General features: G+C 41.0%; 2 protein-coding genes across 2 annotated transcripts in view; both read right to left on the reverse strand.

The window, feature by feature from the left end:
* The window catches only part of stard9 (StAR-related lipid transfer (START) domain containing 9), a 43248-nt gene extending 29758 nt beyond the window's left edge, over window positions 1-13490 (reverse strand). The window contains exons 1-3 of the mRNA XM_012922909.3: window positions 13200-13490; window positions 10965-11034; window positions 8265-8381 (exon numbers count right to left, since the gene is read on the reverse strand). Coding sequence (XP_012778363.3) covers window positions 8265-8381; window positions 10965-11034; window positions 13200-13246 — 234 coding nt within the window. The 5' untranslated portion in view covers window positions 13247-13490. The remainder of the gene's footprint in view (window positions 1-8264; window positions 8382-10964; window positions 11035-13199) is intronic.
* A 165-nt stretch (window positions 13491-13655) lies between these two features.
* Window positions 13656-26731, reverse strand: cdan1 (codanin 1). Its single transcript, XM_004540197.4, has 28 exons — window positions 26588-26731; window positions 25413-26074; window positions 25117-25317; window positions 24592-24782; window positions 24257-24376; window positions 24085-24163; window positions 23876-23996; window positions 23589-23698; window positions 23245-23334; window positions 23047-23122; window positions 22720-22925; window positions 22428-22569; window positions 22102-22245; window positions 21754-21920; window positions 21576-21657; window positions 21313-21402; window positions 21184-21238; window positions 20052-20188; window positions 19859-19962; window positions 19344-19493; window positions 19166-19229; window positions 18926-19004; window positions 16370-16593; window positions 16027-16134; window positions 15864-15927; window positions 15540-15751; window positions 14736-14843; window positions 13656-14613 (listed from the first exon to the last, which is right to left on the reverse strand). Exons 1-28 carry the CDS (start codon window positions 26729-26731, stop codon window positions 14491-14493), a joined length of 4053 nt encoding a protein of 1350 aa, XP_004540254.2. The 3' UTR covers window positions 13656-14490.
* Between the last annotated feature and the right edge of the window lie 429 nt (window positions 26732-27160).

A 27160-nucleotide genomic window follows, 5' to 3' on the forward strand; every position in this document is an offset into this window, starting at 1 on the left:
CTGTCAAACTTTTATATAAATAGTAAACACCTGCTTCAAATATTAACTAGCACCACATGCCACTTCTGAAATAAAAACCATGAAAATGTATGCAGCTTAAAGAAATGTACAGAAAGAGCCACATCCAGCTTGTAAAAGTGTTTCCATGACAGCTGGTTTTTCTGAATGGCCTCATAAATCACTCTACAGACACACAGGTAGAAATACCTAAATCATAATTTTCCCTCCAAATTAGGAATTGATTTTAACCATCTTTAGTGCAGAAGATCTTTAAGCTAACTTCTGTTCTTAAAACCTTTTGGGGTCTTGATAGTAAGAATATAATTTGTAACTGACTTTTAATATACAGTATGATATACTGTATACAGAGAAAGATCAAAATAATAGAATAAAGCCAAAGTAAAGTGTAATATTTGATACAAAGAGATCATTTGAAAGTAAAAGCACCTTAACTGTGCAACTGTAGCTCAATAACGGTTCTCATTCCTACAAATGCCAAAGTGTGCAGCCCACTTGGGTGCAGACCACCAAGTGTTACCCCCTGCCTCTTAGCTGAATGAAGGCTTAAACATGAAGACAAAAAGCACTGCCGCCTCTGTCTTGTCCTCATGGTGCTATTGAAAAACAGACACAGACAACGTCTCCCCTCTCAAACACAGAGAATCAATACAGTCCTTGTTAAAGTTGACCCTCTTAAATTCACTCTATGGGGGCTACAACAAGGCCTCTACAACAAGGCCTAGTGTCCCTCCAGGCTTAGCACAAAGAGCAGGAACTTTCCTTTAACTTTTCGCTCCTTTGAACCTGACTGTCTCTGTACTGTCTAGTAAACCATTACTATTGTTTTCTGTTTCTATCAAGAAATTTGTACTGTTTTTATTCAAAGTTGACTATATATTGTAAAAACCACAAGAAGAAGCTCGACTTTAATTCAGCTTCTTGACACAATAACATTGTGTGTGAGTTTTGTCTCAACAGCCAGTGTCAGGAAATATTAAAGTGACCCCATTGTTTGTCGCCATTGTCACACCAAATTAAAATCAGTAAACTGTAATTTGTGTCACTGTACTCAACCTGCTTCAGTGAACACAATGGCTTTCTGTCACAACCTACTTTCCCAGTTTGCAACACCCTGCAGCATTAGGATGCATTTCTGGCTTAACAAAGCAGGTGAGATATGAGGCAGATGGCATTTCTGGAATAAAGAAATAGCCTGGAGACTGAAATTTCCAGGCCAAGGCGACAGCAAATGTGCAGGCTTGATCAACTCCTCAAAACAGACAGAAACTAAACACCACAATGAACAGGAAGGTCGCTGCATGTGCACGCGCCCATGTCTGCATCTGACCAGTTAAGTGGCTGCCGAAACAGCAACCAAAACAAGGACAAAAGCGTTGCCCTCTGAGGAAAAACAATCTAACAATGAAAAAGCAAAATATAGATTTCATTCTAAATGAAGGAAACACCGGTCAGAGTCACTGTCAAAACACAGTAAGCAGGAAAGAGGAAAGCAGAAGGGCTCCAGATCTAGCAGAAGCTAAATCCCTCTCTTCAGTGTGGAAAAAAAAAAAACATTATCAAGAAGAATATGGAGAAAAACTGCCTTCAGAGCCTCCAGAGGAAAGATTACTTAAAATGCAGATCACATAATATTATTTTTATCATCCAGCTACGCAGGGATGCACTAAGTGAAACACTTGGTTGTGCAAGAATAGACTGTGCACACCGTTATCTCTTAATAAAATGCATTTGCGGCCTCAAATTATGATGAAACTTAAGCAAAGAAATGTTACATTAAAATGGTGCCACGTGATATTTACTACAGCTTTTTTTAAACAAGTGGTGAGTCCTGTCTAGTATCTATCTACTAAAAGTTTATATAAGCAACAGACCTAAAATCCTGAGTTACCTCATGCGCATCAAAGTAAGCTGGAGCAGATCTGTAAAACAAGAATCTGGCTGTTTTTTATGCCAGAGATCTGGCAAATACTGTGTTCAAGTTTGTTTTAAAACACGGAGCAAAACTAATTTTTCCCAAACACAGAGCCTAGTTTGTGGCTTGGTAACAAACTAGAAGGGAAAAGTGGTGGAAGGAAATGAAGTGCGTGAGAAAGGTTGACGAAAAAGCGATTCCTGCACAGAAATACAGCAATACGGTGGGAAAAAAAAGTCATGGAATAATGCCTCTGTAATGAGTTAAGTCCTGTAATCGCTCACTGTGGAAGTGCCAACTGCTGGTCTGGTTTTATGTGGCCTGCTTTGCGCTAAACCCCAGAGAAGTATTTATGTGTAGCGTGTCTGTGTGTAAATACGTGTAAATGTCGTCAAGGGTGATGGCAAACGGCCAGCAGAGCGAAGCATTTAACCACATTTAAAACTTTGGCTTCTCGTTGCTTTAGCCGAGTGTGACGCAACCAAAAGGATCGGGCAAGAGGGGCGTCACCAACAGCAATGCATAGCTGAGAGTCTGCATGTGAAAATGGTTTTACTCCCAGTTTTCTGTCCAGAGGTGGACAGCTGCAGCAGAGATAAGGGTCACTCAGTTCCCGTCCTACACTTTCCAAGTGGGTTACACAAACACAACAGCTGGGCCCTGAGCAAAACTAAATGCCTTTGTTTAGACATGGGACAACAACAAAAAAAAAAAAAAAAAAAGATGTCACAGGAGATCTTTTTCCTTCCTGCAAGGAATCTGGGTTTATAGAGTTAGATTAGAAAGAGAGAGAAAAGGGAAAGGGAACATCACAGAGAGGAAAAAGGGAGCGCGAGGACACGGGCAGCAGAGGCTGAATCACAAGCAGCAAGAAGAGACACAGAGGAAGCTGTTTGGCCAGAGTTCAACAACGCTCTCGTTTGTCACACTTGGACAGAATTTGTAGGTCAAATTAGCATGGAAGAGCAGAGAGGTTGTATGAGAGGGAGGGGGAAAGACAGAGATGTGCAGGCCAAACAGATAGGCTGCTCTTCATTACTCAGGCATCCCTACACATGATGAAGGGCACCAGGGAAAGAAAAGCAGAGCAGAGGAGGGGAAGTGAAGAAAAATGAAGGCAGGGGGCACTCCAACAGTGTATTTCACTTCATTTTGCCTTGACTTCTGATGCAACTACTGTGGCAAAGGCAAGGCTTAACACAAATAAATAAAACCATATCTGGAAAGAGTTTGGGGACTTGCTGCTCCTCCCCCTCATATCGCTGTTAAATAGGCCAAAGCAGAACACTGTACAGTGGACCTGCATATTACAATCTTTATGGGAAGCTGGGAATTATTTCTGCAGGCTTCAGACTGGTGGGAGCCTTGTGTGATATCCCCCATGGGTAGGTTAGAGTGGCTCAGTATATAGTCGCATTTACTAGGGACCAGACTTATGCAGTATCATTACAGATAGGCTTGAAATACACCAATATTGTTAGCTCCCCATTAGCTTTTATAGAGTAGCAGCTGCTCTTCCAGAGGTCCACACGTTCACACCACACTTCATAATACACTAACATATCAATGTTGTATGTCTACTATAAATAAAACAGTAACAAGTGTCCCATTTTAAATAACACACACACACACACACACACACACAAGGTTCTTTCTACAGCAACTAAAGTGTGCACAGTGAACATGTTACAGAGAGGAGGCTCCATTTGAAGTTTACAGTTGTCTTCAAATGACTTCACCGCATCCTTTGTGGTACGCTTCTATGTACACACTTTAACTCGTTGTCGTAAATGATTCCTTTCATCTGCTTCCCTCGCTGATAGAAAAAGTGAGGGCAGAGTATCCATAAAACACAGGTGCTCACACTGCACCCATATGGCATAGATCTCAGATTTCTATGCTGACATCATGTGGTCTATTTGGTGCCATGTTTGTAGATAATTCAAACCAGCCTGAAGAGGGCTGTTGGCTGTTGCTTCGGCCGACTGCTCACATGCGTGTGAAGGATTATTCCAATGCACAGAGAAGCCATTCTTCCCCTCGCTCTGCAGCACCACTGACACACAGACCTAGAAACACTGCTGCCATATTTAAATCGCACAGCACACTGACAAAAGTCAGAGATACAGATGACAGGGAGGGGAAAGCCCCTGCAATCTGAGTCCATTAGGCAATCAACAGAAAACCTTGTGCTCCGAGCTGAATCCTCAGCAGTGACGTTGTCACACTGAAATTTGACTGTGAAAAATTGCTTAGTGAGGCAGCTGTGAGTTTGGCAGGGGAGAGCTGGGGGGCTGCAGAGGCACAGCGGACCCCCGGCCCATATCCCCTCCTCCTCAGCAGCATTCCCTCTTTGTCTCTAATCACTTTCTCTTGCCATTTGTCTCTATCCAAACTCAAATCCGCTGCTTCTCTGTAATTTTTCCCTTCCATGTTTCTTACAGACCGAAGCAATAAACAAGCTGAGGGGTTTGTGGTAATAAATAAGGGGGAAATAATATTTGTTTGCCTAATATCTAAGCCAAAAACAAAGGCACCATTTAGACAAATAGTCCCACTTGTTTTGCTACATTAGCCAAACAGCTGGCTTTCATTATGCATTATAAATCTCTTCCAAAATCTTACCCTTCATCACCTGGCAAAGCCATTCTCATTCCTCCCTACTCAGCCTTCTCCTATAAACATAAATATTAAACACCAAACCTCCCGACCTAAAAGGTCAACTTTTTGTGAACAGTCCTCATTGAAAAGAATCAGATATAATCAGATATAAGACACTGCATTTCTGTCTTCACTCTTCACTATAACCGTGTATGAAGCTGGAAGACACTACAAGCATCTAGTGTAAACTATCAGTGATGCATGGACATGTACAGTGGACAGCACAGAGCAGCAGGCATGTATCCATGGGGAGAGGAGAGGGGAGGTGGGAGTGGTGAGATAGTCCTGCTGGACTGGAAAAGCAGGAGTTAAGATCCAGTTTCTCCATGTCTCATTCCCCCACTGTTTCAGATTGTCTCAGTCTCCTGGGAACTACACTGCATGCAAGGCAAAGTCTGTTTTCCTGCTATGAAAAAAAAGTAAAGTATGCAAAAATATAATTTGCTTGAGTAGAAACTATGAGAAATCAGCACTGGCAAAAAATAGCATCACCTTATTAAGCTAGGAAACAAAAACAACAAAATCCATAGGGGTGACGTTGGAGCAATGACCAAAATGTAATGGCAGTTAAATGAGGTAGCACAACAGGGCATTGTTGCAAAGTTCGGTTGCCAGTTTGTTTGGTAACATAGTTACGACTGGTTTCTGAACATGTAAGTCTACCTGGCAATGCGCCATTAATCATGGTTCTTGCCCTGCAGCATGCAATCAGTCTTTTCTCCTTTTTACATCAGGCCTTGTGTCATCAAATCCATCAGAGAAACCCTCAGTTTAAACATTTTCAACTATAATGTCTGATCAGTAAGCAGCTGACATGACGATATACATAATCTATTGAGGAGACAATGCTTTGGACTCTAGTTCTGGAAAGGAGGTCAGATTTAAATCCAGCAGCTCAGTCCATCACTGGTGCCCTTTCTCCCACACCAGGCCATCAGAGGAATGTCTTCAGGCCACTGTGACTGGACACGATTCCGCTGAGGACACAAGCGGATAAAGCCAGAAGCAGAGACAGGAAGAAGTGTTGTGTTGTCTATAGTTCTGTGCAGTGTGTGGGCCATCGGCACAGCCCAGTCTTTCTCAAACACATACAAAAGCAGTACTGACAAGAGTGGAGTGCAGCACAGAGGGCGTGGCAGAGAAGGAAACCCCATTAACAAAGGACAGAATAAGTGGACTGGCTCTAAAACCAAAGGTTTTTTTGTTAAGCTTTTGCACTAAGTAAAACGTGACGGAAAAAGAAATTCATAATGAGACAAACCTATGTGTAATAAGAAAAATCCATATGAGGAAATTTCCTTGAAAAATGAGCACTACCTCGTCTTAATCTCAAGCCCATCTCAGGTTCCAGTAACACTCTCCAATCAAAGCAGTGCGAAGATATCTAATCACCCAGTCACAGTCAGGACATGAAAAGCAAGCCGACTCTAGCCATGCCATTTCTGAGGCAAAGAGACTGCAGGGTAACAGATGGAGCTGATATCACGTCCCCCGAGTGGCCGTCTGTGTAAAAACATAGAAAACAACACACACCCTTCTTGTTGTGGTTTGTCTACAAGGACCGTGCTTCCTCTGGGTTCTTCTTTTGGAGATTCGGTTTGCCCAGAGTCAACTTGTGGCCAAAACTTGGATCAGCGCACACACAGTGTCCACCCACAATAGTGCATGTAATATGGCACGAAAACAAGAAACAGCTTTGGGCAATGCTGCAGTGCAAACAACTACACATCAAACCAGATCCTGTTCACCAAAAATACATGGATATTTTTATCTATTAGACTGCATTCAAAAGTAATACAGTGGGGCAAAAAAGTATTTAGTCAGCCACCGATTGTGCAAGTTCCCCCACTTAAAATGATGACAGAGGTCAGTAATTTGCACCAGAGGTACACTTCAACTGTGAGAGACAGAATGTGAAAAAAAAAATCCATGAATCCACATGGTAGGATTTGTAAAGAATTTATTCGTAAATTAGGGTGGAAAATAAGTATTTGGTCACCTCAAACAAGGAAAATCTCTGGCTCTCACAGACCTGTAACGTCTTCTGTAAGAAGCTTTTCTGTCCCCCACTCGTTACCTGTATGAATGGCACCTGTTTGAACTCATCATCTGTATAAAAGACACCTGTCCACAGCCTCAAACAGTCAGACCCCAAACGCCGCCATGGCCAAGACCAAAGAGCTTTCGAAGGACACCAGGAAAAGTTTTGTAGACCTGCACCAGACTGGGAAGAGTGAATCTACAATAGGCAAGCAGCTTGGTGTGAAAAAATCAACTGTGGGAGCAATCATCAGAAAATGGAAGACATACAAGACCACTGATAATCTCCCTCGATCTGGGGCTCCACGCAAGATCTCATCCCGTGGGGTCAAAATGATCATGAGAACGGTGAGCAAAGATCCCAGAACCACACGGGGGGACCTGGTGAATGACCTGCAGAGAGCTGGGACCAAAGTAACAAAGGTCACCATCAGTAACACACTACAACGGCAGGGAATCAAATCCCGCAGTGCCAGACGTGTTCCGCTGCTGAAGCCAGTGCATGTCCAGGCCCGTCTGAAGTTTGCCAGAGAGCACATGGATGATACAGCAGAGGATTGGGAGAATGTCATGTGGTCAGATGAAACCAAAGTAGAACTTTTTGGTATAAACTCAACTCGTCGTGTTTGGAGGAAGAAGAATACTGAGTTGCATCCCAAGAACACCATACCTACTGTGAAGCATGGGGGTGGAAACATCATGCTATGGGGCTGTTTTTCTGCCAAGGGGACAGGACGACTGATCCGTGTTAAGGACAGAATGAATGGGGCCATGTATCGTGAGATTTTGAGCCAAAACCTCCTTCCATCAGTGAGAACTTTGAAGATGAAACGAGGCTGGGTCTTCCAACATGACAATGATCCAAAACACACCGCCCGGGCAACAAAGGAGTGGCTCCGTAAGAAGCATTTGAAAGTCCTGGAGTGGCCTAGCCAGTCTCCAGACCTCAACCCCATAGAAAATCTGTGGCGGGAGTTGAAAGTCCGTGTTGCTCGGCGACAGCCCCAAAACATCACTGCTCTCGAGAAGATCTGCATGGAGGAATGGGCCAAAATACCAGCTACTGTGTGTGCAAACCTGGTAAAGACCTATAGTAAACGTTTGACCTCTGTTATTGCCAACAAAGGTTATGTTACAAAGTATTGAGTTGTATTTTTGTTATTGACCAAATACTTATTTTCCACCCTGATTTACGAATAAATTCTTTACAAATCCTACCATGTGGATTCATGGATTTTTTTTTCACATTCTGTCTCTCACAGTTGAAGTGTACCTCTGGTGCAAATTACTGACCTCTGTCATCATTTTAAGTGGGGGAACTTGCACAATCGGTGGCTGACTAAATACTATTTTGCCCCACTGTATATTCAAGAATTTTAGAGCATTCTGTTTGGTTAAATTTTGATTGTGGATTTAAAGGTCTGAACTGCAGGCTTAACATTACAGAAAGGTTATGTTTGAGGCTAAATGATAGACATAGACTCTGGTGTTTTAATATACTGTGTAGATGCTTACAACATAAATAACTACCACCAATAAGTCAGTGAGCAACCACCTTTGTAAAAATAATGACTTAGGATACCATGTTATTTGCGGTGAGTAACATAATCACAGTGAGTTAGGTCATTACCTCCTCCTGCGATGCATAGTGAGGGTCTGCGCGATCCACCGACCAGTAGCAGTAGTCAAAACAAAATTCCAGAAGCTTCTCCCTGGAATCTACAGCTCCTTCTGTCCGTCCATCCAACTTTAGGAAGGAGATAAAAGTGTAAGACATATAATTAGTCTACATTTAAGATAAGTAACAATGCTTACCACAGTAAAGCAGCACGGCCAGTAAGTACTAAATTCTACCTTATACAAATAAGCATAGTGACAGACTTTACAGCGTGCATGCTTTTAATAACATGAAAAAACAAGAAAATGAAACCAAACATCCCAGTCATGAAGTGAGTACTATGGACATTGTTTATGAGGCTCTAAACAACAGTGTGGAATTGCAAGCAAGCTTTTTCCATTCATTAGCAACAAGCTTACTCCTACTCCAGTTCTTTCTTTGCCACAGTGCATTAACACTGCACAACTTTCTGCTTACTGCAAGTGAATCCTGAACTGAGGAAAGACAGCACAGCAGCATTTGCATTCACTCGTGCGTAACAACTGCACTGGAAAAGTCCAGCACCTGAACAATGCTTCTAAGTCACTGCCTGCAATGTAAAATAAAAAAATCATTACAATTTACTGGGGATCCAATGAGTCTCTGCTACATCTGCTCATGATAACATTTGTGTTTTATTATTGTTCTTGCACTTAATTTCCCAATCTAATATTTTGCCTGTGGTTGAAAAGGTAATAATTATATTTATGTCATTATATCATTTAACTTAAAGTAGACCTACTAAGCTCATTATATTTTCTTATACTGGGCCTTGGTACAGCCAGCTATCTGAAGGGCTCAATCATTTTCACTCCAGTACATAAGTCCGACCATTTTCTAACCGCTGCTTTAAATGTCACAAAGACTACTTAAAAGTAATGACAAGAAAGCTTTCCCGAGAGTGTTCTGGGTTTGTTGATGAATAAACGTGATCAGTCTAAATATTGACTTCGTTAGTTCGTTAGAATTGCACAAACCCTGTTTCTGCTTTATATACTGTATCTTCATTTACATGAGTACATGTTTTAATAAAACACTGCATCTATTTAATGTTTTTTTCCTAGCAAAATATCAATCAGGGGTTGTCAGGATTTTTGCACAGTACTGTATATGAGATAGCATGTTACTATTATTATAAAAGATTATATCTGAACACAGTGGCTTTGAGGAAGGTTATTTTTTCTTTCTGCTGTTCTAGGTGAAAGTAGTCCCTGTTGGGGTGAACTGATAAATAGATTGAGAAAGTTGCTGACATTACATGTTGTGTTTACATTTGTTCAGATCAGATTCCATTGTAATACAGCACAACTACAGCTGGTTAAAAAAAAAAAAAAGCACCAAGAAGGGGGCTGGAAAAAGAGTCTTGTAGGTGTAGCCCACTCTATCATCTGTGTAAGTAATCGTTTACTGACTGCAGCATTAGGCAGCACTAAGCCCTGGGATTCAATTTTGTTCACAGCAATTGGGTTGCCTGAAAGCATGACTACTTAACCCCTGTGCACTGTGAGGAAACGGACAATGAACTTGTAGTGTGAGGGATGAACTAAGAGCAACACCAGCCCCTGGCAAATCTCCTGAACGACAAAGCTCCAACAACTTATATTAAAGAAACCTGACAACTTGTAAAACATTATCCTTTACTTCTTTCTTGTTTTACACAGGCTAATTTCAGTAGGTCTTTATAGGTTGTTTCACTTGCTGTTTACTGCGACTGAAATCCAGTCTTTATTATTTCTGTCTCAAACGCTCCAAAACTGTCCCAGTTTCCATAAATAATTATTCCCATGAGATCTGCAAGAGCCGTGGGTTCACGATCCCTTTCCAAGGCAGAGGGAGGCCATATGTGGTTTGTCTCCTGTCACATCATGTGCAACAGATTCTCTAGTCCACCACCCAAACCTTCTTCCTGAAAGCATGCATTTAAAACAAAATGCAAATAAAGAGAAGCATTTCTTTAAGATTAAATGTGAGTTTCAAAAATGGTTTCAAGCTGAAAGTCCTTTATCATTTTGAATCATAATAATAGCTGTTGTTTCCACAGGCTAGACCCTTTAAATAGAGCTTTCTCACTTCTATATTAGCTCATACAGATATTCCAAATCAGAAATAAAGTGTAACATTTTCCATACTGAAGCTGTAGAGACAGCATTAGACTGTCTGCAGGCAATGCAGCTCAACCAATCAGACATGCCTACTCAGCTATATGACACAGCAGGTTGGTAATGTGGGGAAAGTATCAGCTTACAGGACTGTAAGCTCACAAAATAATTAGTTCCAAATGTCAAGAACTTCAATGAAACCTCGAATAATAACTCCAGCCACATGCCAGATTCACATAAACCCCCCTAATTTAACAGTAAAGCTACTGCATGGTGTTTTTATCTTTCACAGTTTCTTCTTGGAGATGTTTGGGAGGTATCTGAAGTATGACGTAGTTGCGCTGTTGTTTATATTTGTGCACCGAGGGCTCAGACTGCATGTGTTCGACAGGAAAGGTCGCTATGCTGTGTGTGTGTGTGTGTGTGTGTGTGTGTGTGTGTGAGCTCAACACATACTGTACAACAAACAGAAGCAGCTTAAAGGAGGGGGGAAAAGTTGAACTAAGCCTGTAAACATCCTGTTGTTGCTATGTGCAACTCCCATTCTGTCACACTTGTATACAGGACTACTCACCTTCACGTTTCGGATCTTCACAAACTTATCCTCCACCCGAACAGCTAGCCTTCCTCCATCTGCGCTCTCCCTGTGAGTAAGAAAAGAAAAAAAAAAGTGTATGCTTATTATTATTATTATTAGGTGTGGGTAACAACTGAGAAGGTTGATGCTTCCACTAGAGAGAAATGGCCCTACGGGATGCTATCAGTACTGACCAGGCTCTCACACCTCAAATGCAAACCAGACAGAGCTTTAAGAACATTTTCACTCTAAATTCAGAAGTTGTATAATCATCCTATACACTGTTTCAAATCGGTTTTAAAAATCCTCTTTTGCTGCAGCTGATATAATTCAGAGTGTCGAGATAAATTTACGCTGGCTCCACTCGCCTTGAGGCCATCACATGACAATTAACACAATGAATTGTGTGTGTGTGCGCATGTGATCCATGAAATTGCAACACAAGTGCACCACTGACCAGTCCCAGATTCAAATGAAAACAGACCCCGACATGCTCTGCAAAAACTTTGTCTGAGATGCAGCTGGAGCCGTTTCCACAAAGTCCAGAGAGCACACAAGGGTTCTGTGAGCGTAATCAAGACCACTGTGTCATCCGTTGTGTGCGCTGTATGTGTATGTGTGTGCTTCAGCAGCTGGACCAAGCAAATCTGATGCAACACAAGCAAAACTGAAGGCAATCACAATACGAAGCTGAGAGGATTTCGATCTCCAGGAGTGATAATGATGGCAAATGCTGCCTGCAGTGGCATCTAGCTCCATCTCTGTGGTGGGCTAGGGACACACGAGGCGGCTGTTGTAAATCATCCCCCTGTGCTTCACCACGTGGGACTCATTTTGCCAACCCCAGCAGCGGCCCAACCCAAAACCACCAACCTTCAATCTTAGGCTCTAAACAGCGTGTACATGAGGTGGTTGGGGACTGGAAAACAGTAAACCTTGCACAAAAACGTGTTTTAATACAAACTTAAGATGAGCTCAGGCTGACATGTTTTGTTTTGTTTGTTTTTTTGCATATGTGAGATGTTGCCCACATTGTCAGGGGCACCTACTGAATCCTGCCAGTCAACTAAAACAGAAGAGCAACACGCTCAAATGCAAGGTCGAATGAAGAATGCAGACCTGGCTGGTGTAAATGTTATCTCTGTTACACAGCAGGTCCTTATTCAAATATATAGAGGAAGGAAATACATCCTTCAAAGCGATGAGCAAAATGAGGGTGTCAGAATCCCAAATCAGGAAGGACAGATTTGCATGACAGTGAACATTTAATATAAGAAATTCTTTTGTTATGTAAAACACCAGGAAGACCAGCTGAAAGAATCATTGTCCAGCCTTTCATAGCCTGAATAATGCTTTGTTACGGTACTGTAGTGGCCTCTGAGGTTAAGCAACCCAGCCAGAGTTCAAAATAATTAAATACACCACCATGGAACTTGTCTGAAGTGTTTCTCCAGACCCCCTCAAAATAACAAACTGCATTTAACATACTGTAGCAATTTCCTGTTGATGTAAATGGCAGCTTTTAAAACCTCCTGGCGTGTTTTTGGTAGTTCCAGCAGATTTCATAGCGCTATAAAATGTAACAAAATCTTCCCACCTAAACATAAAGCGGAAAATTAAACCAAACCAACGTGTTCATTCCAACTTTCCTGCCTTGTTTAAGGTAACAAATGCCTTAAAAAAAATATGCATCACATTTCCATGTGATCAAAGTGAAAAAGGTTTTTGTATGGAATATGCATAACACTGTCAGACATAATGGAATATAATGACTTATATGATTGTAGCTAAAAGCCACGAAACGAGGCTTTAAGCAGGGGTCAGTCAGAAATGTAATTCATTCACTTCCTGCCTGAATTTAGACATATTTCCTGCATTTTTCTACTACTACTCAGCTCTACACAGGCTGATTTAGTAGGCAGCACCCCTGACAGCCACAGTTGTCATCATTCAACATGTGCACCACTCATCGTTTAAACCACGGCGTTGTACTGAGCTAGCTAACGAGCTAGTTTAACGCTCGATTTCGATTTAAAGCAGCAAAACGGACAAAATAGAAGCAAAAGAGGGCAACATACGAAGTATAACGCCTTGTTGAACACACCAAGAAGCAGGCAACATTACATGGTTTTAAATACTGGTAGCAGCACTCCAGACACAAAGAAGCAATAACACAACAATAAACTATTAAATTATGTTGTATTAGCTGGATAAGCTAACTCGGGAACTTACCTCGCGTTGAGAGGTCGGACTCGAATCGCAACTTTTACGTTTGCCATGATGTGTGTTGTTGTTTTGAGGGGTTTTACACGCAACTCAGCAGCTGTCCAAGTCGGACTTAGTGTAAAATAACGGTTTTAATGTGAGCATGGTGAACATCGCTTCATATTTCTCCAATACAGTGGGGCAAAGTTGTCCGGTAAGCCCCCCCGCTCTTGTTCAAGCCATCTCCCGACTTCTGATCGAGAATCCGAACGTCTCCAAAAGTCTCAGCAGAGAAGTGAAACTTCCTGCAGGGCAGACATGGAAGGAGAGGGAGGGGATGCTGCTGGATACTCCTCCCTTTTAGCCACATTCAAATCCTTTTTTTTTTTTGCATGTCTGTTATTATTTAAATTTCTCTACATTTCAAAAGGTCTTTAAATTGAGTTTCACATTGATTAAAAACACCCCCCAAAAATCTGCAGATTATTCAAGCTGATAAACTTTATTTTCTTTTTCATTACGAAATTGTATGTTACTCATTGCAAACATGACAATACACAATAAACACTTAAATCTGAATACATCACTGTCATTTAGAATTTAAACTATGCGGCAACATTAAAAAGAATATCAGTTTAAAAGCAGCAGGGAGTAGGGCGCTTGTTCAACATGAACAAAAACATGATCACAAATGCTTGCATTTATGAAAGAGACGCAGTCACTAGTGAAGCGGTCAACAGCAGAGTGAAAGTGCTATACTGAAATGAAGACAACAATGTGTCTTACACAAACGTGACTTTTCTAATTTTGAAACTTGTAGTATTTGTTATAGATTTTACGTGATAAATATTAATAACGCAATTTTTTTTTTTTTTTTTTTTTTATGCAAAAATTCCCCATTTCATTGCCCAGTCTTCTTCAGTCTTAAGCGTGAATCTACTATGACTCCAATCTATGCATCGTCTCGATCTTTTGTTTATTGTTTGCCTAAAGACACAAGCATCAATCCAGGTTTGCCTGCAGGAAATTCCTTTGGATCTAAGATGAGATTGTGTGGTCCATAGATGTTACCCCTGACTGACGGGGTTTTCTGGTTCTACTTGGCACCTTAGTTCTCGGTTTGCAGCTACAGAACCTAAGCCTGAGGCTTGCAAAAGCTGACTGTTGACTCTCTTTGACGGTCTGTGAAACAGAAAGCTAGTCAGCAAAAAGAAGTCACTCAGAACTGTGTACCTCTTGAACAACACAAGCAGATGTTACATTAAACACTGGGGCGAAAACACAATTGCGGCGGGGAAACTGGATAGTACTATTGCTATCATGTAGCTCCCTCTACTGTCTGATGTGAGACCTGCAGAATGTCCATGTGGCTTTGTAACTCCGCCAGAGGTGAGACGGGTTTCACGGTCTTTAACTTCAGCTGAAAATTCGCTATCTGCTCCTAAAGAGAAAAAAAATGACAAGAAAATTAGAACAGGAGAGCAGAAAAAGCCAGAGGTCAGATCATTAGTATTAAGAAATAATTCCAAAGCTATACAAGATGACAAGAAAATGAAGCTTCACCACAGGTAAGGCCAGTTCTGTTAGCTTCTTCCAATGGGATTTGACCTCTTCTTCACTCAATAATCCTCTGTCCACCAGTCTTCCAATTACAAACCGGTAGTTCTTCCTCTAAAAAACACAACAAAAATAATAAAAACATTTGCAGAAAATTAGAGATTTCAGTGTCAAATGACCTTAAATTAAATAATTAGAGGTTATAGAAAAAGGTTACATTTTTAAATATGTATATAAATAAAACTGTTTAAGGAACACTGGGCCTGACAGAACTGAACAAAAAAAAAAAAGAGGAAGAATTCAAAATGATGGAGAATGCTGGAGGCCAAATCTTTCAATTCAAGACAGGGACCGTTTCACATGTCATTCCCCTCGGCCTTGTTTCCAGTCTGTTTACTCTAGAAAGCAGACAGACTGGAAAGCAGGAGGAGTATTAAAATCCACTGGAGAAGCAGTGAAAATAAGTCAAAGAAGAAGAATCCAGGAAGGAAATAAATAAAGTCTCCATCCAGTATAAACATGCTATAAGTGTTTAGGCGAGTAGGTTTGAACAATTTATAGTAAAGAAACTTTCAAGAAAAGAAACATCAACAGAACTGTTCCATTTTGCCGACACTGTTCAGTCTTGTAGATTTTTAACACATTGAAATTGAAAAGGAAAAAAAAAATTAAAAAAAATAAAACGATGTGTGTTGCACACCTCAATCTAATGTTTTTTTAGGATCTATCCAAGGACATGTATAACAAGTTTGATATATGTTCAATTTGACTGTCATATTATGATCATTAATACATCTATATCATTCATACCTCTGTGTCGCTGGCCTTCAGCACAGCAGTGACTGTAAGCGGGGTAAAGAGCAGGTGGATGGGGGCGGAGGAACAGCTGTCTTTCTCCCACAGCTCAGCGAGCTGCTCCAGCAGCGCTGTGACAGGAGGCTCTGACCCTGAACCATTACCAACAGCATCCCCGCCACGTCCGCTGCACTCTGACAGAGGCAGCACCGGGAGCTCTGCCGACACTGAACAGATACACAGAACACATTCTCAGGTCTGTCAAGGACGTTTCATAATGTTTACATTTAAGAAGCAGAGCAATTTTGAATGATGAGAGTTAAACACTTAAAATCTCACCCAGTTTGCAGGCCAGTAGGACACTACAGTTCAGAAGCATCTGCTCTGACAGTACATTCAAAAACTAAGCAAGAAAAAAGAAGGAAGACTGTAATTAACACTGGGAAACGACTCATCAGTAAATTCGGTGTAATTTTATGACACTCGTCTCTCTCTGACGCACCTTTCTGCAGGATAATGTTTCTCCCACTTTTTGCAGCAGTGTTAGGAGCTGAGAGCCAGTCGGCAGCTCCTTATCAGTCCTCGGGCCAACAGCGATGCTCAGCAGTTCCTACATTAAAAATTAAACCCTTTGAGTTCAGACATATCGTTGACTTTTACATATTTAAGATCTTATTTATTACATGGACTTTCTAACATTCTGGTGAGGCACACTCGTGATTTAACAGTAAACTGTATGACATAGTGGGGAAAAAATAAAAAGAGAAAAGAATCACAAATGAAATGTTGTTATTACAAAGCACTGCTGGACAAAGTACTAACACACAAAAAAATAATAAAAATACCTTCATTTCAACGATGATGTCAGAGGGCAGTGAAGCACTGTGGTCACAGTGGGGAGGACAGGACATCACTCTCTCACTTCCTTGTTTCCTCTTGGGAGTTTGTGACTTTTCCTGAGGGACCAGCTCAGCCACAGTTCTGTCCACATCAGAGTCTGGAGCAGGTGGACTACCAAGAGCCTTCATCACGCGGTCATACCTGCTCTTCCACTCCCGTCTTACGAGTGCTTTATAAGAGAGAATTATAATGAGAAATTAATGGAAATTAGATATCCTGAGAGTGCTTCTCTCATCTACAATGGAAATTATGTTCTTAAAATAATACCGGCATCACAGAGAGTTTGAGGTCAGTTCAATGTTTTTGTACGCTTTAGTCTGGAGGCTTAGTTAGTAGTAAAACAGGCCTAAGTCGAGCACAAAAAGCTTGCAAAACTACTGCCCTGCCATAAAATTCAGCCTTTCCTTCATTTACATTCATTCAGCAGTTCAAAGCAATCAATGCATTCATGTTCCAGTGGGGACTTCCCAAAACTGTTTTTAAAAAGTTAAACAAAAACACTTGCAAATCTTATAAACCGAAATTTTATTCAAAATAAAACATTTAAAAAAGAAAAATGGAAGAAATTGTTTGAATTTGTAAAAATGTATAATTTAAGGGGAAAAAAAAAAAAAGTCATTTGAATTGGGTGGCAGGCCTACGTCTCCAAAAAAAGTTTGGATAGGGCCACGTAATCACTGTGCATCATATTTTAAAAACAGTTCATCAACCCCATCTCCTACCTGGGACTAATGTACCTGTATGTACTTTTCAGCACTGATGGTGCCTTTCCAGCTGTGCAAGCTGCAAAATCCATGGACACTAATGCACCCCCATAACCAACAGAGATCCAGCCTTTGGAACTGAGCACTAATGACAAACTGGATGCTCCCTCTCTTCTCCTCATTGCAATTTTAATCCATCTGACCACACAACAGTTTTCCACTTTGCCTCAGTCCATTTTAAATTAGCTTTGGCTCAGAGAAGACAAAATGTTCTCTGGATTATATTCACATATGGCTTCTTCGAGAAGGCTTGCTCGAGGTCCACCTGTCTGTAAACAATTCCCCACGTAATGTTTTCTGGAACTCTTCCTAAACTCAAGAATCATACCCGTTTTAAATGCAGTGCTGCCTGAGGGTCCAAAGGTCAATCTCAGGTTAGGTTGAAAGATTTTCTTCCAGGCGTGTCCTTTTCAATACCACTCACTTTCCCAGCCTTTTGCTCCCTGCGCCCCAGCTGCCATACCCCCATGTTGCCGCCATCAAATTAAACACAAGTGTATAAATGCCTCTAGGGATGGGTACGAAAACCAGTTCTTGTTGAGAACCGGTTCCCATTGTTTCAATTCCTTGGAGTTGTTTGCCATTTTTGCAAACGATTCCCTTATCGATTCTAGTCGCCCCGAATTACATCACCACATTGCGGAACGTTTTGCAACTTCGTTGGCCGAAGTTGCAAAACTGGCAGGAAACACGGCGCCTAAGCGGCTCAAACGCTGAAAAGTTTGGTCACACTTTACGAGAACGGATGACAACAGGGCAACTTGCAATACTTGCAAAGTAGATATTTCAATTAAGGGAGGAAACACTACGAATATGCAAAAGCATTTGCTCACAAAACACGCGATGACCTTAAATGAATGTCGTGTTTTTAATTCCGCTCCGGACTCGTGAATCTCAACCCAGCAGCAGCGGTAACGTTTGCACGTCCTCTCCCGTTAATGCGGCAGGTAAATAATCAACTAACAGTGCATATTATGTTAGCGCGATCTGCCTTATTACAAAACCTGCCATTACTGTGCATTTAGGTGACCATGATGAGAGAGACAGACAGAGTCTGGCTCAGATGCTGGCAGTTCTCGCTGCAGTCTACCGGTAGCGTCTCCTTTCAGGCCAGGATAGACGAATGTCACCGAGCAGTGACTAAGTTTGTGGTAAAAGGCTTGCACCCATTTGCCACAGCAGATGCCCCCGATTTTCGGTAAGTGAATGTGTTTAATTGTAGGCAGGGACATTACTGGATATTCTTGTGTAATTGCTACTGAAGAATATTTATTTTATTATTTTACATTTACAATTTTTTTTCCTGGGGACCCTGTGACACCCCATTGAAGAGCCGTAGGCTGTGGATCTCTTAAGATCTCACTGTTGGGTTTGTAAGGCCATGTTACTCCTAAATTTCTATCTTGTTCAAAGAGAAGTTCTAAGCTAAAAGGAGAACGCTAAGAGAATCGAATTGTTAAACAGAATCGAAAATGGAATCGGAATCGTTAAAATCTTATCAATACCCATCCCTAGATGCCTCTCTAGAATAAATATGACATTACATTTTGTCTGTGTCTGTTGAAGTATAAGCTAAGATTTTTGAAAGTAAATAAAATGAACAACCGGTCATTGGATCTCCTTCCAATAAATAGATAAATAAAAATTATAATCTTCTTCTGCAGACATGCAGAAAATGCACATCTGAAACAGCTCTATATTTAAGTTTCTGGGTGATCTATCCCTTTAACTAATTACCTGTAATGTTAGCCGAAAGCCAGCTGCAGGCTTTTTCTGTTGCAAGACGTTTGGTGATGTTTTCCGAAGTGGCGAGTACCTGCGTAGAAATTCGAGTGTAAATATCCAATTCCAAACTCATCCACAAAGGTTTCTCAGAAAATTATTTTATTAGCTAAAACTCTATATTGCTGTAGTTTGTTGTACTTATGTTCTGCTTCCTTTTTTTTTCTTAAACCAAATATGTATTCTTGGACTTACAGTAGGCGAAGTCTCATGAGGGAGCAATATTCGTATGGCTTCAGGGCTCTTCTCACAGCAAAATCTGCAAGCAAGAGGGTGTTTTCTTAACTGAAAGTGGCACCTTGTAATAATTCCCAATCAAATCTATTCACGTAACAAGAAAACGGCTGGGCGCTTGTAAAATAAGCTCTCGTACCTGGTGGCTCTTGCCAAAGCCTCCAATCCCGCATCACACAATTGAGCACAAATGGAGTCATTCAGTTTTGATGGATTTGAGTTTGGCGACCCCAGTCCGTCTCTCAGCATCTTTTCTCCTCGTCCCACCAACTCATTTACTAAGGTAGCCCTGCGGGAAGCCCAAAACGAATAACACAACTGTAGAAAAATTACATTTAAAATAAAATAACAACGATGCTCTTAGTAAGTCTTGAGCAGATATCTATATAACATTTAAACACAGAGTGGTAAATTTACAGCAGTTGCCACTGAAGTGCTGTAAAACAAGCTGTTGGACAGTCTCTAGCCTCCTAGGTAAGCAACCAACCAAAGCTGCAGGCTGATTACAAACCATTCTCAGAGTCACTTTCAATTGGAAAAGGATAATCTAATGGAAGGCAGGTTAAATAAAAACAAAGGGATGTGAAAGCTGCAGTTAATTTGCAATCTAGTGGCTTAAAAACCAGCTTACTCTGAAAGCTCCACAATACTCACTTCATATGCTTGACAGCATTGGATCCAACCCTCTCAGCTACAAATTCCACAGTGCGACGTAACGATGGAGGCTGGTTGTGAAAGAAGGCTTGCTCGAGGTCCACCTGTCATATTCAAGCAACAGATTTAAATACCCCACACACAGGAATTATTGCATTTAAAGTCCTGTTTGCTGTGCCGCTTGGTTATTCACCTGCAGTTTCTGCTGTGACCTGTGAGCTGCTGGCGTGTCCTTGAGCTCAGCAGACGTGGGAGTAATCTTGCGGATAATTCCTCCGCTCTTGGCTGTGCTTCCGGACACAAAGGCAGCCAAAAGCTTACGAAATTCACCTGAATTAATAAAAACAAGATGGATTTATCTAAAGAAAGCGCGTGTTGCTGTCCCTTGGCTCATCTGTGGTGAACGTGTTGAGCAAACGTGAACAAAGCTGTGCAGTTTCTGATTAAAGGACGGTTTATTTTTCAAACTTCTTAATGAAACTCGAGTCCACCAATGACTAAACAAAAGGCCAAACAACCTATAAGAACTGTGCCATTCTTGCACTCGCTACTCTGCATCCAATCAAAGGGCAAAAAATCCGGCAAAGATTGAGTCCTGTAGATGCAAGACTTTAAATTTAATGTGTCTATGGTTAAGAATAATCACACCAGTACAACAAAAAAAAAAAAGAAATTACCATCCTCAAGACAGAGCTTCACTTTAACCAGAAGAAAAGGACATGCTAGTCCAACAACCCAGCTCCCCATATGCAAATTAAAAGACACAAAAATAACGTGAGGACCAGCCTCGAACCTACAGATGAAATGACAAAGCAGTTTTGTTATGAAAAAAGCTCATAACCAGCCCAAGAGAAACTATAAAAAGCCAAGAAAGTGACTGATAACATACAAAGTAATTCACTGTAATAATTTTTACTGTAATTGTAACAGCCAGCGACAGACACTCTTTCTTGCAATTCAAATACTTTGTGAGACAATCCATTTTATTAGTATTATTTTTTTAATGCTACTACCAGTAAAAAACACACACTGAACAGAAAAAAAAAAGAAAAAAAAAAAAAAGATCAAAACCTCACAGATAAACATACACGTGTAGATGAATGTGCGAATCAGCTGGCTGGTTGTACCAAACTTGTGACTCCTTGTTCCCATGAATCTCAGTAATAAAGGGGAAGGTAAAGACTCCAATGTTAATATGGCTATTAAACCATCTAAATTAAGGCATGCAGAAATAAACAGCTACTATAAATTAAGATAAGAATACAGTGCCCTTAAACCCAATTTAAACATAAGATTTACATTCAGCATTCCACATTTCTACTCACCAAGAAATGGACAACAAGTATAAAGAAGCTGCTGATCCACCAGAGGAATACAGTCCTAAAAAAAAAATTAACAAGCATATAAAAACAAGTCGTTTTATGGACAAACACCTATTAAAGTTTGTCACTTACAAGCCCTGCCACATTTATGTCGCTTTCTTCCACCTTGGCAACCTCAGTAAACTCACTAGTGAAGAAAATATCCTCTGGAATCACTGGAATCTACACAAGTTAAACACAAGTTCAACTACATGTTAGCATTACGTATAAATAAATATTATTCTCAGGCATCATAAAAGTGTTAAATAGATCTTTGATTCATGATTGGTGAGTCTGCTGCTCACTGTATAAACCATTACATAAAAAACAAATCTTGCCTACACATTGTAACTCACCTGAAAGAGCCAGCCTAATACTGACACCATCAGTAGCTTATTTAGGTAACACATTTCTTCACATCGATCAAGAACCAGTTTCCTGCAAGCAAACAGGAGACTTTTTATTTTACTATATACACATACCATTTACCTGTACTGTCATAACTAGTTTACATGCATGCATATGAAGACAAACCTATATAGGAGAAGCAGTGTGCCCAATGTGGTCCTGTAGCAGAGCAGCCGAGGGCCGATAAAGTCTAGCATGGAGAGGAACTCCACCAGCCAGGGAACAGTGAGGATGGTGTGCCTTCTCCTTATACTGTTTCTCAACACAGCACACACATCTAGCACTGGAACACTCTGTGGGACCAAGAGGGAAAGAAAAAGAAAAAAAAAGTAGCATGGCATCAAATATACATTTATATCTGTACTGCAGATGTACAGGAAGAAAATAAAAGGAACTGAAACTACTTCTGACTTTTACATACACCATTTAAAAACAGGCCTGAACATTTGGTGCAATAAGTATTTGTTTCGTCACCTTGCTGCGCAGGGCTATAGCAGTATCCTGTATTTCTCTGGACGGCTTCTCGGATGTTTGGTAAGGCAGAAAGGAAATGAATCCCAGAAACTTTGCTAGAAGACGAGCTAGGAGCAACACAGAGGAGAACCGCTGCTTCTCGTCCTAAAAAGGATGAAATAATAAACAGCATAAGAGCTCATCTTCTTAGAGTGGACAGGTTTAAGAAGATGAGCTCTCCAGGTACCCAGGTTAAAATACATTGCTTCAAATAAAAAAGGAAAATACAGCTGTAAAGCATTTTAACAAAACACCCACAAGAGCTGCAGATGCAGATAACAAAATACCTGCTGCTCCATGTCTCCATCTTCCTCCTCCTCCTCTTTGTCCCGCTCACAGATGGAAGCAGGAGGGCTCAGGATGGACACCTCGTCCAGCTGGAGTAGCTGCTGGCACAAGCTATCCTGCAGGTGCTGGTTCAGCTGGCAGCTAGTGCACAATATACAAAACAGATTATAACAACATAGTCCATTAAAAAAAATTAAAGAAAAAAGTTTAACTAGTAAGAACACAGGAAATTTATATGAAATTTAATATTTATTATGCTGTTATCTTTTTACTTAAATGTTGTTGTCTCACCAGCTAGCAGCCTGCAGGAAGTCCCTGAAGAACTCTTGGTAACCAGGAAAAGATGGAGGTGAGCACGGGCCAACAACTCCGTGAGGCTGAATGAGACGCTCTTCAAGACGCTTCAGGCGCCCCAGACCCTCAGCTCCCAACATGCCTAACAAGTCAGCATCAGGAGCATCTCCAGAAGTGCTGTTCACTCGGGGACCTTTACACATCTAAAGGAAAAAAAAAAAAAAAAGGTCAATTTGAGACCTTATTGGGCCAAGTAAGAAGAATGTCACGTGGTGGCAACTTCTGCAATGAGATAGATAGCTTTTGTTAAAATGTATGATTTACCTGAATAAGCTGCTTCAGGAACAGACGCGCAAAATGAGAATGATTTCCTGCAGAAGTCATCTGACTCATCATTCCTCTGAAGTAAAGACAGAAAAAGATCCTTTATTACATTGAAATCCTTAATTTCACCCAATTCCTGACCATGAGGGGGAGAAATAAATAAATAAATAAAACACTGCTGTAACTAACTGGACTTACCTGATCCTATTTCCAAGTGCAGTGTCAAAATTCCACCCGGGTTCCTTGTGAAAGTCCTCCCACTCTCTCAGCACCTCATAAAAAATATCTCTGTGAGAAGAACAAAAGAATCAGGTGATTAAGATAATTGATGAATGGAAAAAATATACTTGATCATTAATAAAATTAATTCAGTGGTTTTATTCAACTTATTTCAACAGTTGAATCCTTAATTCACCAAACAATCAAGAAAAGTTTCTCATCTCACAATTAAATCTACAAATTATCCAACTATAATATTTCAACATTGCGTTTGCAATTTAAAGCAGTTCACCTCTATAAAATGGACAAAAGCAGAAATGTACCTCTGTTTTTTGAAGATGTGGAAAGCCTTGTCACTGCTAAAGTTGGACCGGTTGTCAGTATCAGGTTGGAAAGGGACCGAGTGGATGAAAGTGGACACTGAAGGAGAGAGCTGAAATACATTCATTTTATTTTATTTTTTAAGTGAAGATGGGTCAAAATAAGAATCTGGATTAACAACATAGGTTGGTAGTAATGTTAATAACATAGCATACAGCACTGGGAAAGATTTAAAAACACAATAAATGTTTGCATTTACTTCATCAGCTGTACAATACAACTCTGTTACCTTGGCCGTGCTTTTATCTTGGGCCTGAGTGAGTAAGTCCCTGAGATGTGGAGAGAAAGATGCCACCCGTTCATTCTCTGCCAGCAGTCGCAATGTGCACTTGTCCAAATGAGCTACCAACCTGATAAATTACAAGAAGACATGGTTACGAGTCAAAAAGTTAAGAATGTTGAGGAGTCGGTTAAGTGGAGAAAACAAAAGACACTCACTGAAACTGATTCTCCAGGACCTTCACTGCAAAATACACACAATTGTGTACTAGTCTTAAATAACATCTTTCGAGAATATCTGAAAATTTGAAACAGATCGGGACCTTCAACACACACACACACACACGCAAATATGCAATCCTAGTATTTGTAATATTCCGTGACTGCACACCTGAGTGTGAATGAGCTGCACACAAACTTTCCTGTTCATCGTCATGAGTGTGAGGGGACCGAGACGTTAGTAACTGCATCACAAAGAAGAGCTCCAGGAAAATGTTTGGTACGAGGTTTTCTGAAAACACATAAAAAAATTTTTTAACTAATTTAAATGTGTTTAGTCTTTTTTAAATTTCTTTCATTATTAATTACTCTTTAATTACTTAACAGAAACCTGTTGACAGGCATTTACTAATAGCTGTTCTTCATCTAGCAAAATTGTTTGTACAAGTTCATTTTATCCTCATGTAATTGTTTTTAGATAATGATCACCACCTTGTGGTCATTTACCAGAGATGCAGGTACTATACAGCTCAACCAAAAGATCCAGTTCCAAGGAGAAAGTGACTTTGGATGGTTCAGGACAAGTTGTCTGTTGTTCTGGTGTAACTTTAGATCCTGTTTTAAGCACTGTCTTGGTAGGGGTGCATGGTTCCAAAGAAGACGGCTGAGGAGAGCCGACCTGCTGGGCACGCTTTGTCCTAAAAACAAGAAATTCCTGATCATAAAACTACAAAGATAAACTGAGATGTGGAAAAAAAAGATACTTCAGCTGGTGCAAAAACAGCTGAGACTGTTATACATATAAGAACCTGAAGGGGAATTTTACTCTAATCCAGAGTGTACAGACGATTACCAACAAAATATGGATTACACTTCCATCATTCCCTGTAAAACACAGCAAAATATTACCCATCTGTAAGTAATATGGCACCCACTAGCAGACATGGATTACTGGCCAATCCAAAAACTAAACACATTTTCCCCACAATGCACTCAAATCTGTTTGACCAAATCGAGGAAAAGTGCACTTACTTTTCCTTTTTAAGCAATTCCCTTTCTTCCTGCAGACTCAGAGAACTGCACCCTGTCATCGACCCCTCGAGTGGCACTACTCCTGACAGGGGGCTGGATGGTTTACTGAACGGGGTGGAAGTGAAGCAGGTCTTTGGTTTAGAGCGTGGCCGCTCTGCACTTACTGGTGTCGGGTTTATTCTTCTAGTTGGCTTAGATGCCCTGAGGAATAACAGAAGTGGTCAGATTGTTTGAAAATTACATGTTCAAATCTATATATTTACGACTCTACTTATGTTAGACTTGTGCAGACTCACGCAGGAGAAATGGGTGAGGAGCCAACAGGAGGGAACTCCTCCAAGTTGTTGAAATTGAGCTGACCAACAGATGGAGGTGAAACCTGCTCAATTATCCTACCATACCCTTCTCCTCCTCTTACTGATCTCCTCCCCCCAGTCTCATCAATATAATGCCCTCCACGTCCTCGCCCCCCCAATGACATGTTGCCACCACTCTTCTTGCGGCTTTTCTGGGACTGGAAGCTAGGGCTGTGCTGAAAGTCAGGAGGAGAAACCATGTAGTCCCCAAGCATGATCCTTTGCCCACCACGCCGCTCAGATCCTGAAGGCCTGGAAGCAGGGCTCCATGTTGTAGAAGAGGAGGGGCTGCTGAAGGCAGTGACCCCGCTCAGACAGTGAGATCCTTCAGGTCCAGGTGACACAAATGAAGGAGAAAACAGCTGGACGCGGCTCGCAGCCCGAGTACCATTTCCACCACTGGCAGACTTGCAGCCCCTCTTTTCCGAGAAAACATGGGTCTGTGCAGCAGGCCTAGGGCGGCTGGGAGTCTTAGCTGGGGTGGCGGGGCCATGGGTGAGTGCTTGACTGCTCTGCTCTCTCAGAAAATTTAAAAGAAAAGGGACGAACTCCTCTTTGTGAACTGTCAGCCCGAGTTCACTAATCGACAGCTTGTCCTCGTCCTGTTGAAGAAAGAGACTTTAAGTGTTGGAAAATTGGATCGAGACAAGCGCATCAACCATCTATCAACCATGAAATAACTCAGATCATCAGCGCGATTAAATCCTAGATGCATCCCAAGATAGTAGATATCCACGCAATTAAATTTTCTGGATAGATACAGTTAAATCTCCTAAGAAAATTATTATCTAACCTAGCTAACAACGTGCTGGCTAATTTATGGCAAAACCCCACATCTGTCTTAAGAGAATGAAAATAATAGTAAAATTATTAAGTAACTGTGGTAAATTATGACAGGTTTTACTGAAAACATTTCTTCTGAAAAAAGGGAAGCTGACAGCTACCATCTTGTCTGTAGTCGACCTGATCTACAGCTAACGTGGCTCGCTAGCACAGCAGCTAAAAGTTTTGTTTACAATTAGTTACGAGCTGTGTCATCACACAGAACAAAGTAAGCGGAGATAAAACGCAGATAAATGCTCCTCTCGTGATAGTATTACCCGTTTCAGACCTACCCCTGCACTCTTTAGCCAGTCCACCACCTTAATAATATCCACTTTGTGTGATAGAAGCGATTCCAAAAGAGCCGCCATTCTTGCCAAGCGCTGCGCGGCTGAAGAACTGAGAGGAAAGGGGGCGGGGTTAGCCTGTGTACGCATGCGTGTTGCAAATTACGTGTGCCAACCACGTGTGTTTGTCATCTGAGCCTTCAAGAGTCATTCAAGGACCGTTAAAAGGGCCTGCTTTCACATGTCATCCACACACTAATAATAACAACCTAAATACAGTCCTTTGCAAAAAAAAAATAATCTCGAGTCACCACTCATTTTTTAATATTTCGCTTCCAAGGAGGGAGACTTTCTCAAAAACCTTTTAAAGTGGTGTTGCGTAATAGTTTCCTGGGCTTTCTGAAAATCATAGCATGGTGTGCTGTGTTGCCTTAAAATAACCTGAGGAAATTGGAAGTTTTTGAAAAGTATCCTAAAAAGTATCCTAAAGTCATGTCCTATCATGCACTTCCTTTTGGAAAACATCTGATTGATCAACGTCTTCGCTTTTCAGCATGACAATGATTCCGATAACACTGC

Source organism: Maylandia zebra, linkage group LG19 (assembly GCF_041146795.1).
Source record: "Maylandia zebra isolate NMK-2024a linkage group LG19, Mzebra_GT3a, whole genome shotgun sequence".
Taxonomy (NCBI): domain Eukaryota; kingdom Metazoa; phylum Chordata; class Actinopteri; order Cichliformes; family Cichlidae; genus Maylandia; species Maylandia zebra.

What these genes read in the sequence shown, in the direction of transcription:
- cdan1 (XM_004540197.4), bottom strand. Translation starts at nt 26,731, where the DNA reads ATGCGTACACAGGCTAACCCCGCCCCCTTTCCTCTCAGTTCTTCAGCC. An exon ending in ACTGGCTAAAGAGTGCAGGG is followed by an intron (nt 26,075 to 26,587) that starts GTAGGTCTGAAA and finishes TTTCTTCAACAG; the next exon opens with GACGAGGACAAGCTGTCGAT. An exon ending in TCCTGAAGCAGCTTATTCAG is followed by an intron (nt 22,926 to 23,046) that starts GTAAATCATACA and finishes TTTTTCCTTTAG; the next exon opens with ATGTGTAAAGGTCCCCGAGT.